Source organism: Phyllostomus discolor, chromosome 4 (assembly GCF_004126475.2).
Source record: "Phyllostomus discolor isolate MPI-MPIP mPhyDis1 chromosome 4, mPhyDis1.pri.v3, whole genome shotgun sequence".
In the NCBI taxonomy this organism is placed as follows: domain Eukaryota; kingdom Metazoa; phylum Chordata; class Mammalia; order Chiroptera; family Phyllostomidae; genus Phyllostomus; species Phyllostomus discolor.
The window spans coordinates 59,773,561-59,787,352 of record NC_040906.2 but is presented as its reverse complement, the minus strand read 5'-3'; the positions used below and the strand labels follow the sequence as shown (position 1 = coordinate 59,787,352).

Genomic DNA, 13,792 nt, shown 5'->3' with positions numbered 1-13,792 from the left:
AGCTAATGATAACACAATAAGAAAATTCCAAATTTTGAGCAAACTGTAATCAGTCTTTCTGTTACTTGCAGTCCAAAACATCCTGATACACTCCTCGTACAAAATCAGGGGCTGTGCGTTGTCGAGCGGTACACGCTCGGTGGCTGCATGCCTGGGTGCCAGTCTGACGGGGGCACGATCGGAAGGCGTGCATTCAGGCCTGTAAACTGTTCACTGTTTGTGTCTGGTTGCCTTCTGTGCTCACTTCCCTGGACAGCATTTATCATTTGCTTTTTAATACTGCCAAAGTGCTTTGATCATATGCTAAAAAGACATTTAGCACTTTTTGTTGTAGTTAATGTTTATGTTTCCTTTAAAATTGTGGATTACTTGGGGACAAAGTCCTTACCTATCACTATGATTTCTCTAGTGACTACCAAAGTACCTGACACATAGACAATCCTCAATAAATATGTGCTGACTTGGAGAATTACCTCCTCAGACATGTGTGTGCTGGGTACATGACTCAGAAGGCCCTCCTGAGCTCTGCAGTGGGAAGGGGAGGAGGATTCAGTAGGAAGAGAGAGTTAGGTCAGGGGAACCACTGCAGATTGGCTCTTGTCAGAAGGATAGATTCATGAGAGCAAGAGAGAATTTTCTGCTTTGATGATCCAGAAAGCTGTTCAAGGAGTCATCCCTGTCTCTACTCTTCCTCACTCTTCACGTTTCTGTACATTATGACTTACCTACAAAATACATCCTGCCTTTTTTAAAATACATTTCCTGTTCTACCACCCACTCCAATCTGCCATCTCTCACCTGGACAGGCCACCTCTCACCATCTCCCTCCACCATTATCTACATGGGAATCAGAGATATATTACAGAAATGGAAATAAGATCCTGCCACACTCAGGCTTAGAAATAAAAAGAAATGCTTTTCTGCATCCTTCTGTCCTCTCCGGCACACTGTTTTTGTCCTGGTACACATTCCTGTGTGATAGCATCCTGTGCTTGCCTGCTGCCTACCTGCCCCATGGACTGTAAAGATCTGTGGCAGCGGCTCCTCATATCTACTGTTTAGGACCAGGTCCCTGTCCCTGCAATGACATCTGCCATGCTGGGAATGTTCAGTGCGTGTTGAGGAGTTAACAAATACAGCATCTGGCCACCACAGGGCCTTAGCCCTGAAGAGGTTTTAAATGGAATAAAAGGAAAATAAATAGAATAAAGAAAAACCACAGGAAAATAGAAGCCATCCATTAAACCCATGGACCTGAGCCTGAGCAGGTGGGGTTTTACACAGCTGAGGAAACAAGAAGAGAAAATATCAGCTCTACCAAGATGGTATTAAGATGACAGGAGCCACTCAGCAAGTTTTGGGGGAACCAGTGTGAAGTCAGAGAAGGGGTGGGTGGTAGTATCCACCTGATACCCACTCCTCAGACCCCCTCTTCTTCCATTATACATCCTGAGCCCCATGGCCCTCGGCGTACCAGGAATAAAGTCCCCGTTGCCTTTGGCTCTGCCTTAAGTTATTGTACTTTTGCTCCTTTGGCCTTAGATGCTGAATGATGTGACCTAAGCTTGTGGGTCTACTAACTCCCCCAGTGAACAAAATAATGAAAAAAATGTGCACATTAATGTGTCCTTTTGACTAAAGCAAATGGTTTATTATTAAGTTAAGAATAAACTTCCTAGGAAGTTATAATTTTGAAGTACAATGTAAAACTTCAAATATAGTACTTGGCAAAAATAAAACAGCCAACTCAGAAGCTCCAGTTTCACTTTACTCTCAGACAGAGGGACACACCCTCTATTCGAGGTCACAATGGCACTGAGAAGACTAAGGGTAAACATATCTACAAGGTACTGATTTACAAGAATAAAAGGGCTAGCATCAAGCCATAAAACAGTGATTTATCATTAACTTAGAAAAACTCTCACCAAAGCATTTTTTTTAAGAATAGTTATTCACAGAAACCAGCAGACTCAGGAAAAGCCAAAAGTCAAAAGACTTGGATTCCCAAGTTCTAGTACTTACTCACAAAGCCCTAAACTTATTTTCTTAAAGTATATTTTATTGATTATGCTATTACAGCTTTCCCAATTTTTTTCCCATTTTATTCCCTCTCCACCCTGCACTCCCCAACCCTCTAGCATTCCTCACCCCTTGGTTCATGTCCATGGGTTGTACATAAAAGTTCTTTGATTCCTGTTTCCTATACCGTTCTTAACCTCTCCCCATCTATTTTATGCCTACCAATTATACAAAGCCCTAAACTTCTATGCTTCCATTACTTCAGTGTAAAAAGTCAAGATATTGATACCTCTGTCTTTGACATGGGTTATTTCATGAAGATCAAATGAAATAGTATAACATGTGTTGGAAACAAAGAAAGTGTGATTCGGTGCAAGTAGTAAATTTGGACTTACTACTGCTGAAAACACTAAATAAGACCAGTCAAAAATGTGGGATGTCAGTCCTGAGCTGGAAGGTGTTGCCCATCTACAGCTTTACGTAAGAAAGGAGGTGCTTTTCTCCAGAATACTTAGCATCCATGGATTAGCAGTCATGAAAATATAATATAGGCATGTGGATGGGAGGTTGTAATGCTTATGCTAATATGGCCTCATTAATTTTAAACTGGATCACAAGCTAACAATAACTTGTGTTTAAGAACACCGGCTCTCAGTCACATTGCCTAATCCCAACTCTGTGGAACTTAGAACAAGTTCCTTTACTTTTTTGGTTAAGAGGGCCCCCAGTGATCTCCACTGCTAGTATTCAGGCCCTTGTGTAATTCCCTATCACGGTTACTTTGTATCAGGGTTACTTTGTATGACAGACAGAATATAGCAGAAATGATGGTTACATACCACTGGTCACACTTATGAGGCTAGGTCATACAAGGCATTGCAGCTTCCTACTTGGTTGTTCTCCAGGATGCTTCATTCTAAGGGAAACCAGCTGTCCTGGTACCCTAAGGAGAGGCCCCCATGGTGGGGCCTCTATCTAACAACCATGTAAGAGGGTTGGGAGTAGATCCGTTAGCTCAGGTCAACCTTTCAGATGACCTTTTGACCTTAGCCTCCTGGGAGACCTTGAGCCACAGCCACTGAGCTAAGCCACAGCCAAATTCCTGACTCACAGAAGCTGTAACCTAACAATAATGTTTGTTGTTTTAAGTTTTGAGATAATTCATTATGCAGTAATAAATAACTAAAGCACCCTCTCAGAGTTTCTGAAAATCAGGTGTAAAAATGGAGATGATAATAGTAGCTTTCCAAAAGTGTGTTGTAAGGATCAAATGAGAAGTATATTGGAAACCCTCAGCCCCATACCTGGCCCACAGTGCATAATGTCACTGTTACTGCATCTTTGCATTCCTTCCTTTCCACAAGCAAGGTGGTCCTGCATGCATTTATAGTCACATTCTCTGTAGGCCTCAACATTGTGTTAAGTCATAAAATTTCAAGTGTACAAATCTAGCTGTCATCAGTCCCTTTATGTTTTCTTTTCCTACCCATCATTTGGACAAACAGTCTTCCCCATTTCTCTCTGATCCCTTTTGTGTTGAGAGGCAAGATATCTAAGAGAGAAAAATCTAAGGCACATACTATGACTGGGGAACCAAAAGCCAAAATAGCTGGCCTGAAAAAGACCAACCCACTGACCTCACAGCACTGGACGAAGGTTGACAATAGTAAACTGGGCTAGCTGGAGTCAATGTGAGCCTTTACAGAGCTCACTGTTTAGAAATTGTCCCTGATATACACAAAGCTTTCATTCAGGCTTATTTCTGTGCTTTTAAGCCTGGAATAGATCCTGGACTTCCTCAGGCAAACTTCATAGATGTTATCTTTTCTTTCTCTGATTATTCCTGTCTCCCTCACATTTGGGTTTTCTTTTATTATGAATGGCTGGGTGAGCAGTCAAATTTCCTATGCACTGAAAAAGGGGTATTGAGGAAAGTTACTGCTGAAGCAGGTGCAAAAGAAAGAACAAGTATGTTTCTGTCCCATAATAAAACTCAGCAATAAAACCATTTGTCAAGTAACAAAATACAATAATAAAACTATTTGACAAATATTTTAAAAACTTAGCCTATAATATAATTTAATGAGGGAAATAAAGACATCACAAACATGGAGTGAGATTTTACTGCCACTACTAAGCTGTCATGATAATTCCTATTATTCTATTATGAGTCAAGTACTTTTATATTTTTTTACAACCGATTCTCTGGGAAACTGAATGTTTAAATATATAATATACTTTTAATAGGATATTTGAGGAATTTAAAACAAAATACAATCATTTATTATGTATAAAGAAGGAGGTGAAATTTTCATTTTGCTTAGTTACATGCATACTTCCTGACATAAAGGAGTTTTTATTCTAAAAAAAATGACAGTAGTATTAAGCAGTATCTCCCTGTCTCTCATTCCCCACCGCCTTTCTGGTTGTGTCTGGTTCTGCTGAAGTCATCCTTTCACATGGAAACACTTAACTTTCTCCTAAACCAGCTTCTCAGGGGATGAACTTGGGTTTGCTCATTTCTCCCTATTTACTTTTGGCTGTTTCTTTTGTTGCTTTCCACATAGCTAGCATTTTGTTTTTCTCTATCAAAACTTTTCTCTCATCCTTTTCTCTACTTTTTCTTTCCATTTATATTTCCTCTTTCCTCTCTTACTTCCAGGTATTTGTTTGATTTTAAACTTAGATTGATGATATACAGGACAGTTCTTGGGTGAAAACTGTTGTTTGTTTGTAAGAATGCTGCCTCTTACAATGGTATATACAGCCCAGAAATGGTGAGGCTAATTTAGTGAACATGCTGTGATGAACCAGGACTCAAAACAAGATGATTTCCCTTCTCTCCTCAAATATACATACTGTACATGCTAATTAAGAAACATGAGGAGACAAATAACTTGAGAGGTGGTGTAAATAAAGTACACAGTGAAACCACGTCTCCACCCAGTTGCCCAAGAGGCATCCTTAGCCACACACACCTTACTTCCTATGTTCCCAATGACCAAAATATAATCATTCTCATTTCTCAGTAGCTCTATATAGCTTCCATAGTCTGTTGTGCGCCATCAGTCTCTGGGACATTTCCCTTGCCTTCCCTCCAGCCTTGCTCCACTTCAACCCACCTTCCCACTGCCACACTCAACAGTTCGGCTATGCCCAGAATTCTCCAGCAGTTTTCCATCACCTAGAGATTAAAATTGTACTCCTTTTCCCTCTCCCTACCTTCTTCTCTTGCTGAGTCCTTTTACAATCCCAGATTAGATGATGCATCCCTGTGTTGATGCTCAAGGCATTCACTCTGGAAAATCTTACTTCCAGAGACTGATGTTAACCATTCAAGCCTTCTCACAAAAGGACCCTCTTGAGACAGTCTTTCCCATAATTTCACAGAAGTAATCCTTCTAACCCCAGATTAGTTTGCTCAAGCCTCTCTCTAAATTACCTTATTGAGTCACAATCATTGGTGGAGACACATGAATTTCTCAAGAAGTCCTCATTGAAGAGGAAATTCTTGAAATATTTGTTCAAGTTTCATTTGGAGGACACTAAGTGCTCTTTTAAGAGAAATAATAAGACAGCCTCTCTCTAGGCTTCATGAGTCACTCAACAAAACAAAATTCACACAATAGCCGGTGTGGCTCAGTTGGTTAAAACACTGTCTCGTGCACCAAAAGATTGCAGGTTCGATTGCCAGTCAGGGCATATACCTAGGTTGTGGGTTAGGGTCTACAGAGGAAGCAACAGATCTATATTTCTCTTTCATATAGATGTCTCTTCTCTCTCTCTCTCTCCCCTTCTTTCTCTCCCTCCTTTCCTCTCCCTAGCTCACTCTTTAAAAGAAAAAGTCAATAAATATTTCCTTGGGTGAGAATAAAAAAAAAACAAAAACAAAAACCACCAGCAATCTGTGTAGTTTATGTGACCAGACCCCAAGGAAAACAGCTGTGTGACTCACACCCCTAGGCAATTTCATCACCCATCTCAAGTGGCTCATCAAGCTAAGAAAATTTCTGATAATTACATTTACTCACTGTTCCTGTGCCTCATTGATATTTTGGAGAAAAAATGGCTATTCTGTTTACTTTGATTTGTTTGTATATCTGCTTTCCACTAAACTACTGTACACTTCTTAAAGTCAGAGATCTTCATATTTATAAAATTTAATCTGTCTTTGCAGCAACTAGCACAGTGTCTGGAACACAATTTAAGACATGCAGATATTTGACCGTATGGATGGCTCGTCCTTTGGCTTTCTATGTGTGGGAATATACAAAGTGTCATTTTATGAAAAGAGTTGTATTTCAGCAGTTCACAACAAAGAGTCAAATGTAAGTGGACTGATACCTGCCATTTAACAGTCTAAAATGGTCATAACCATTGCTTTAAGTAATTAAGGTTATTATCAATAGGTTAACACACCAGGTTAGTTAACCTTTGACATCTGTGCCCTGACCCTGAAATTGCCAAGCAAACATGATTTTTGATAGCTCTGGAATATAATTCTGAACAGCTACCTTGAAATCTAGATAAGATACCTTCAGAATATAGGTGCCATCTACCCATTTCCTGGTTGTCTACAGCATCCCGAGTCAATGTTTCAGTTAGCTAGCTGCCTAGAATGTGTAACACTGAAATGAAAGTGAATGTTTAAATGGAGAGTTGGGCCAGAGGAGACCCAGTTCTCATTTGCTTGCATCCAATAGTGTGTATTCCATTATATGAATGCTTTATATTAAGAGCTAGGGCTGAACTGGAACAGTTGCTAAACTATAGTAAGTGAAGGTGGCTTCAAATGAAAGAACCCACCACGCATCACTGATTCTACCCCCCTCTGAATATTATTATCTAGTACACCAGCTTTATGATTCAACTCTGCAATACTAACTTTTATAACTTCTCTAAGTTGTCAAACAGTTATTTTTCCGCATCCCTCTCCGATGGATTGCCATCGTTCCAGAAGGGAAACTACAGGGAGGCCCTGGGCACTGTTTTCTCAAAACTGCACTTTGGGGCTTACTTTCTTATTCCTCCTCAGGCAGCCCCCGTGGCATTTCGGATCTTTAAACACTGCCTCTTTTTCTTTGAAGATCACAACCACGACCATTTTTAAAATGTAATTTAAATGTATTACAAAAAATCCTAAGACTTCCCCCTAATTTCAGGATGTATGTTTTCATTACACATAAAACGCGGTGGCTGCGAGGCTCTCAAAACCTCAACGCTGGAGACCCTGCGAAGTGAGTGAATCTACCTGCTGCCCTACAAGCGGCAGCTGCAACGCCTGGGAAGCCTCAGCTACAACCTGTCGCGCCGGTTTCAGCCCCCAGCAAGACCCCTCTTTCTCCTCCGTGTGGTGAAACAGAACCAGATCCTGGTCTCCAACTGTCGTATTCCTTTTAAAAAATATTTCAAACTTACTGCCTTTGCTCAGCAGAACCGCGGGCACGGTGATGACGGTGACGAGCGCAGCAGTCCCCAGCAGTCCCAGGAGCACCTTCCATTGTGTCTGTAAGCCGGTTAGATCGTATCCAATTAGAAGAAGCCCTTTAGCCCCAGTCTGGATAAGAGGGTCAGGGCCTAGGCTGCACCTGTGCCAGCTGAATTTGCCTGTGGGCGCGCTATGGAAGAGGGTCTCGGAGGGTTGGGGGAATGTTTGGAGTGAGCCAGTCGGAAAAAGTAAGAGCGGTTGCCCTTGAACTTGTGGCCTCTGTGCACTCTACGCCTGCACGTCAAAAGCCAAGCGAGGGTTCAGGCGTGCGTTTTATGGGAGGTTCTCCGGGTCGTCCAAGCCTCAGCACCTGGGTCTAGCAGAAACCTCGCAGGTCCAAGAGCCAGGCGAGAACTCTGTGACGTCCCTTCACCTGTCAGAGGGTGGTCCGGGTACTTCCGCCTAATGCGAGGCCCTGGTCCCGTTCCGAGGGGTGTTGGGGACAATCTGGGGAGAGTTTGGTGAAGAGGCACCCACAGCTCAACCCTGGGGCTGGGGAAGCAAGAGGCGTGCTACTCACCTTCATCTTCGGCGTCTCGTCGGAACTGAGCGTCTGCAGCGGAGAGGGCAGGCAGAAGTCAGGCTAGCCACCCAGAGGCGAGTCCAGCCCCGCCGCTCACAAGTTTCGGCCCCGAGTTAAACATTAGTGAGAGTTCGGCCCCTACTTATAAAAGGCCCCGGGGCAGGCTGCGGGAGAGGCGCGCGGGCTCCGGACACTGACATCCCTGCCGCGGGGGCGCCCGAGAGACAACTCCCTCGGACACTGCGGGGTGACGGCCGCAGCGCGCGGTGTGCGGGGTTCCGGAAACTCCTGGGAGCGGTCGTGAGACCCCAGTCCGAGGGGGACGGTGGCGCCCAGCATCCGACGTGGACTCTGAGGCCGCTGACGCGGGACCGTAGTCCGTTTTAAGAGAAAAGAGCCTTGGAGCTCGGCTCCTGCAACCTCTCACGGGCAGGCAAAGGAACTGAGTCCAGAGACGGCTCAGCAAAGGCGCAGAGCTCTCACTGCTGGCAGCTACAACTAAAATTCAGGTCTCTGTCTATTGCCAGTGAATGGCATGATGGCGGAGCAGTTGGGTGTTTAAAGTTTCCAGAAGGCAAAGAGAAAGAAAAGGTGATTGTTCACATGCGAATGAAACTAATAGGCTAATTATCTGAATTCACCCTCAGCAGAGAATTTCCGGTTTGTCTTGCAGGCTCGCCTTCCCATTAAGACGCCAAAAATAATAACACTAACACTTGTGTGGAACTTACTCCCCCCCCCCCTCCCCCAGGCACTGTTCTGAGAATTTACTGTGTTTATTTTACAGGAAGGAAGCCTAGGCACAGAGAGGTTAAGTCACTCGGCCACTTCCCACAGCGAGGAAGTCATGGACCATGAATTCAGGGCCATGTTCTTAACCACTGCCCTACTTGGCCTTTCATCTTTCAGTCTTGCAAAGATTTGGAAGAGAAAAAGGGCAGATGTGGCTTGGCCTTCCTCCAGCTCCCCATTATGTCCTATAGGTTTATTCACTCATTCATTCATCTCTACATCCTCCCATTTATTCCATCCATTCCACTAATACTTGAGGGGCTGCAATGTACCAGACTCTGTTTCAGAAACTGAGGTAGAGAAACAGAACAGCACAGATGAGGTCGGTGCACTTGGTACTTTTAGTATAAAATACACAGGTACACATTTGCCTTTAGGGATCTTCTCTTGAGGATAAGTGCTACTCTTACCTTACTCTTACTTTCAGTTTGTTCACTGCAGCAGAAAAGCAAAGCCTTTCTGTCCATAGTTAGACGTAAAAAATTAAAAATGCAAAGTTTTATAGACCATTAAAACATGATGATGAATAAATTCAAATTTCCAGTCTTTATCTCCATTTCAGACTTTGCTTCTGCACTCAGGGACTTTTTCCCCTCTTGATCTCTAGTTGCTGATGACACATGCAGACACTTACACACACCCACCTCTGGAGGCTCAAACTGAACTCTACCTTCTCCATCACCCTACCCACCTTTCTCTGATCATCTCTGTGTCTTCATTAAAAGGAACTTCATTCACCATTTACAAAAACTGAAAACTTTAGTCATTTCAGGTTTTCTTCTCTACTGTCCTGCTATTTGGCCACCAATTCTGCCTGTACAAGTCTCTTTCAAATCATTCCCCTCCTTCCTCTTCCAACTGCTGGCCATAGTCAGTCAGTAGTATTGCTGGAGCTGTGACAACAAACCATCTAACAAGGACTACAAGGAATAGTGCCATATTGGGGACTCAGTGTTGGGCTCTGCTCTCACCAGTTTGTACACTCAGCAATGGAGGAAATAAACTGCAAGTCACATCAACCTTGGGGAGAGATGTCCATACATCTGAGGCTATGCTTACTTTGCCTCCTACACCACTGTACAGCCAGCAAGCTTTGGGGAGGCTGAGGAGAGGTGGGGTGACATCTGTGGACATGGGACTCATTTCAAAAAATTCTTTCACATATCTTCCTCACCCAGACCTCTTTGCAATCAGTCTTTCAATCTTGTTTTTTTTTTTTTTTTTAAGTATCTGGGAAACAGCTGGCTGACACATTAGCCACCACTTACTTATGAGTTAGTATAATCTTATATTAGATCATCTTTCCATGCAAAATGCAAAAACAGATGTACTAACTCAAAGTTCTGTCTGTTAAGAAGATTTCTCTTTCTGCTGTATTTCTGGGCGTCCCTGAGAGGGGCTGTGATGCAACAGCCATCCACTTAATGACAGGTACTGACTTACTTTGCAAAAGGCCCACTCTTTTCCCTCCCCTGTTGCTTGGTTATACAGTACTCTCCACAAAACTATAGGTGTGTGATGAGAGAGAAACATAGATGGAGTGGAAGAGGGCACCATGAAGACCAAACTCTTTACTCATGCAAACTTAAAAAAAATACTTCTTTATTTAACCATGACTTGTGTGGCTCAATTCCCAGTCAGGGCACATGCCTGGGTTGCAGGCCAGGTCCCTGGTGGGGGATGCATGAGAGGCAACCACACATTAATGTTTCTCTTCCTCTCTTTCTTCCTCCCTTCCTCCTCTCTAAAAATGAATAAATAAAATCTTTAGAATAATACTTTACTTATTTAATTATTTTTAGAGAGAGGAAGGGAGAAAGAGAAGGAGATAAACATTGATTGATTGCCTCTTGTACGTGGCCCAACTGGGAACCAAAACCCACAATCCAGGCATATGCCCTGACTAGGAATTGAACTGGTGACCCTTTGCTTTGCAGGCCGATGCCTAATCCACTGAGACACACTGGTCAGGGCTCATGCTATCTTCTTGTGTCTCTGGAACACTTAGGCTCATCTCCCATATCATTTAGATACCATTTTCATTTACTAATGGGACGCTGCTGAACATGCCCAACTATCATTGGTGGATCAGGAAGCAGTCAGTTGTACAGTTACTTGGTGTTATAGGTTAAATTGTGTCCCCTCCAAAAAGATATGTTGGACTCCTTATCCCCAGTATTTTAGAAAGTGACCTTTGGAGATCAGGTCTTTGCAGGAGTAATAAGGTTAAAAAGAAGTCATTAAGGAGGGCTCTAATCAAATATGACCAGTATCCTCATGAAAAGGGGAAATTTGGACACAGGCACACATAGAAGACGGTGTGTGAAGACACATGCGGAGAAGGCAGTCATCAACCAGCCAAGGAGAAAAGCTTGGAGCACACCCTTCCCTCACAGACCTCGGAAGGAACCAACCTTGTCAACCCCTTGCTTGTGGACTTCCAATCTCCAGACTGTGAGACAAGAAGTTCCTATTGTTTAAGCCACCCAGTAGGTGGTACTTTGTTACAGCAGCCCAAGTGAATGGATATAATGGGTGTTCCATGATCATGCTTTCAGTCTCTACCAAGAGGAACTGAGGGGGGTGGAGGAAGAGTGAAAAAAAAGTGAAGGTGAGTAAAAGGTAGAAACCTCCAGGTATAAAATAAGTAAGCCATGAAGATGTAATATGCAGCACAGAGAATGTAGTCGATAATATTGTAATCATTTTTCACAGTGAAAGATAGTTACTAAACTTAATATGGTGATCAAATCATCAGGTATATAAATGTTGAGCCATTATGTATACACCTGAAACTAATATAGTATTGTACAGCTATATTTTAATAAAAATTTAAAAAGCAAAACAATTCTGAGGAAGAGGCCCTGGGGTCATGGGCAGGGCAGAGGAAAAGAAAGACACAAAAATTTAAAAAAAAAGAGGAACTAATTTTCAGACAGTGAGTACTCGTTGGTGGTTGTAACCATTATCCAAGATGAGCTGCCAAGTTTGGGATATTTTATTAGGCATCAATAGATAACTAATAAAATTAAAAAGGTGGCATGGCCCTTGTTCTAAAACCAGAGGCACATTCTCTGTGATTCTTCTTCTGGGGCTTGCTCAAGGTTCTACACAGCATCTCCAGTTGCCACTATTGTGTAACTATTGTGTTTGCTCTGTCATTAAAGTCTCAGTCATTAAAATCAGAGCAGCTTGCACTATAGCCTGGACCTAGGGAGCCCGCTCTTGCCACAGGCTCCATTTAAAACAGCCTTATAGGTTACTGAGGCAAATGGGTTGGAGAAGCACATCCATCTGTGGTGTATGGTTTCTCCAAATTCAAAGATTCCTGGCAAACATTGTCCCCCTTTGTGGTGGGTGTATAAGGTGTAGTGACTTAACTCATTTTTAGTGGATATGCCTGACATACTTTCAACCACTGAATGCCTTAAAATTTCAAATATCTTCATGGGATTTATCCTGTATTATATGGCCACATTAATTTTACTAAAGCATCCAAGGAACTTGATACTTACTGTATGCCAGAGCCAATTAGCATAATTTCACCAATGTAATGGATCAGTGGGATGTTCTCGTGGGATATCAAGATGATCAAGTTTTCAGTAGACTAGATGCTATAACAGAGAGCAAGAGAGTTGACTAAGGCCTGAAATAAGATGGTAAAATAAACTATTGTCCCTTCCAGGTAAAAGGAAACTTTTTGGTTGGCCTTTATTAATTAAACTCAAGAAGAAAAAAGTACTCATCAGGCCAGTACTAGCCGCAGACACTAGGACTGTATGGTTTGACCCAGTAAAGTTACCATACCTGAAATGGGCAGCTGAGATTGATCCATAGTCATTTGCACAATCCACTTTGCTTTGCACAGGCTGAACAGGCAAGTTAATTTAGTGGTGAGATAGGAAACCAGCATTCATGCTTGTCCTTGCCCAGGGATGTAGTGCTGCTTTTGAGTTCACCACATAGTTGTGGAAGGAGAGTGCCAGGGGCTTCCACGTGGCCTTTCTTGCCATAATCTCTCTCCATGGGTCAGGAGATAAATGAGCCAAGGAGTGCATTCTAGGAAGACTCTAGAAGCTGGAAAAACTAAGGAAATAAATTCTCCCCCAGAGCCTAATGCAGCTATAATGATGCCTGGACTTCAGTCAGTTGGACCCTTTTTAAACTTCTGACCACCAGGACACAATAATAAATTTGTTCGAAGCCACAGGGTTTGTGGTAATTTGTTATAGTAGCAATAGGAAACCAGTTCACTACTGGACCATAGTGGTATACTGCTCTATCAAAAGTAGTATAAACCTAAGGCTAGTATTTAATAACTCCCCAGAGGCCTCAACTTGCATAAGACATTTTCAAACTCAGCTATATGTCACATGCACTTCTGAGGAAGACTTGGAAGAAGACATACGGTGTGTTCTGTGGCATCATTGCAGGCTCCAGCTTCCAAAAGATCTGGTCTCCATTTCAAAGAAGGCGTTCTCTATATGAACTGGCTGGAGTCTGGAAACTTGATGAGAGACCATGAATTTATATTATGACAACTTACGGGAGATTTCTGCCTCAGACATTAGAATTTTCTGGTTGTTTAGAGTAAACCATAGCTTAGAAGGCCACCCATCTACTTCCTTCTTAACTACCCCCATGATAAATGAACCAAAAGAATATTGACATTGCAGGTCAAATACTCTTGTTACCAGAGTAATCCTGCAGCTGTATGTGGTAATAGTCCCTATTAACAACCTGTGGCTTGGAAGTGGGAATCACCTAGAGCAGGCGTGTCAAACTCATTTTTAACCGCAGGCCACCTCAGCCTCATGGTTGCCTTTAAAGGGCCAAAATAATTTTAGGACTATTAAATGTAACTACTTCCTTAACTGTTAAGGAGTTGAAATTACATTCGGCCTTTGAAGGCAAGCGGGAGGCTGAGGTGACCCCAGTGAAAACGAGTTTGACACCCCTGACCTAGAGCA

The 13,792-nt window shown here is 42.7% G+C and overlaps 1 protein-coding gene across 1 annotated transcript in view; it reads right to left on the bottom strand.

Moving 5' to 3' along the window:
* DPP4 (dipeptidyl peptidase 4) overlaps window positions 1-8,578 on the bottom strand; it is an 81,442-nt gene extending 72,864 nt beyond the window's left edge. The window contains exons 1-2 of the mRNA XM_036023391.1: window positions 8,028-8,578; window positions 7,438-7,525 (exon numbers count right to left, since the gene is read on the bottom strand). Coding sequence (XP_035879284.1) covers window positions 7,438-7,525; window positions 8,028-8,033 — 94 coding nt within the window. The 5' untranslated portion in view covers window positions 8,034-8,578. The remainder of the gene's footprint in view (window positions 1-7,437; window positions 7,526-8,027) is intronic.
* Window positions 8,579-13,792: the final 5,214 nt, after the last annotated feature.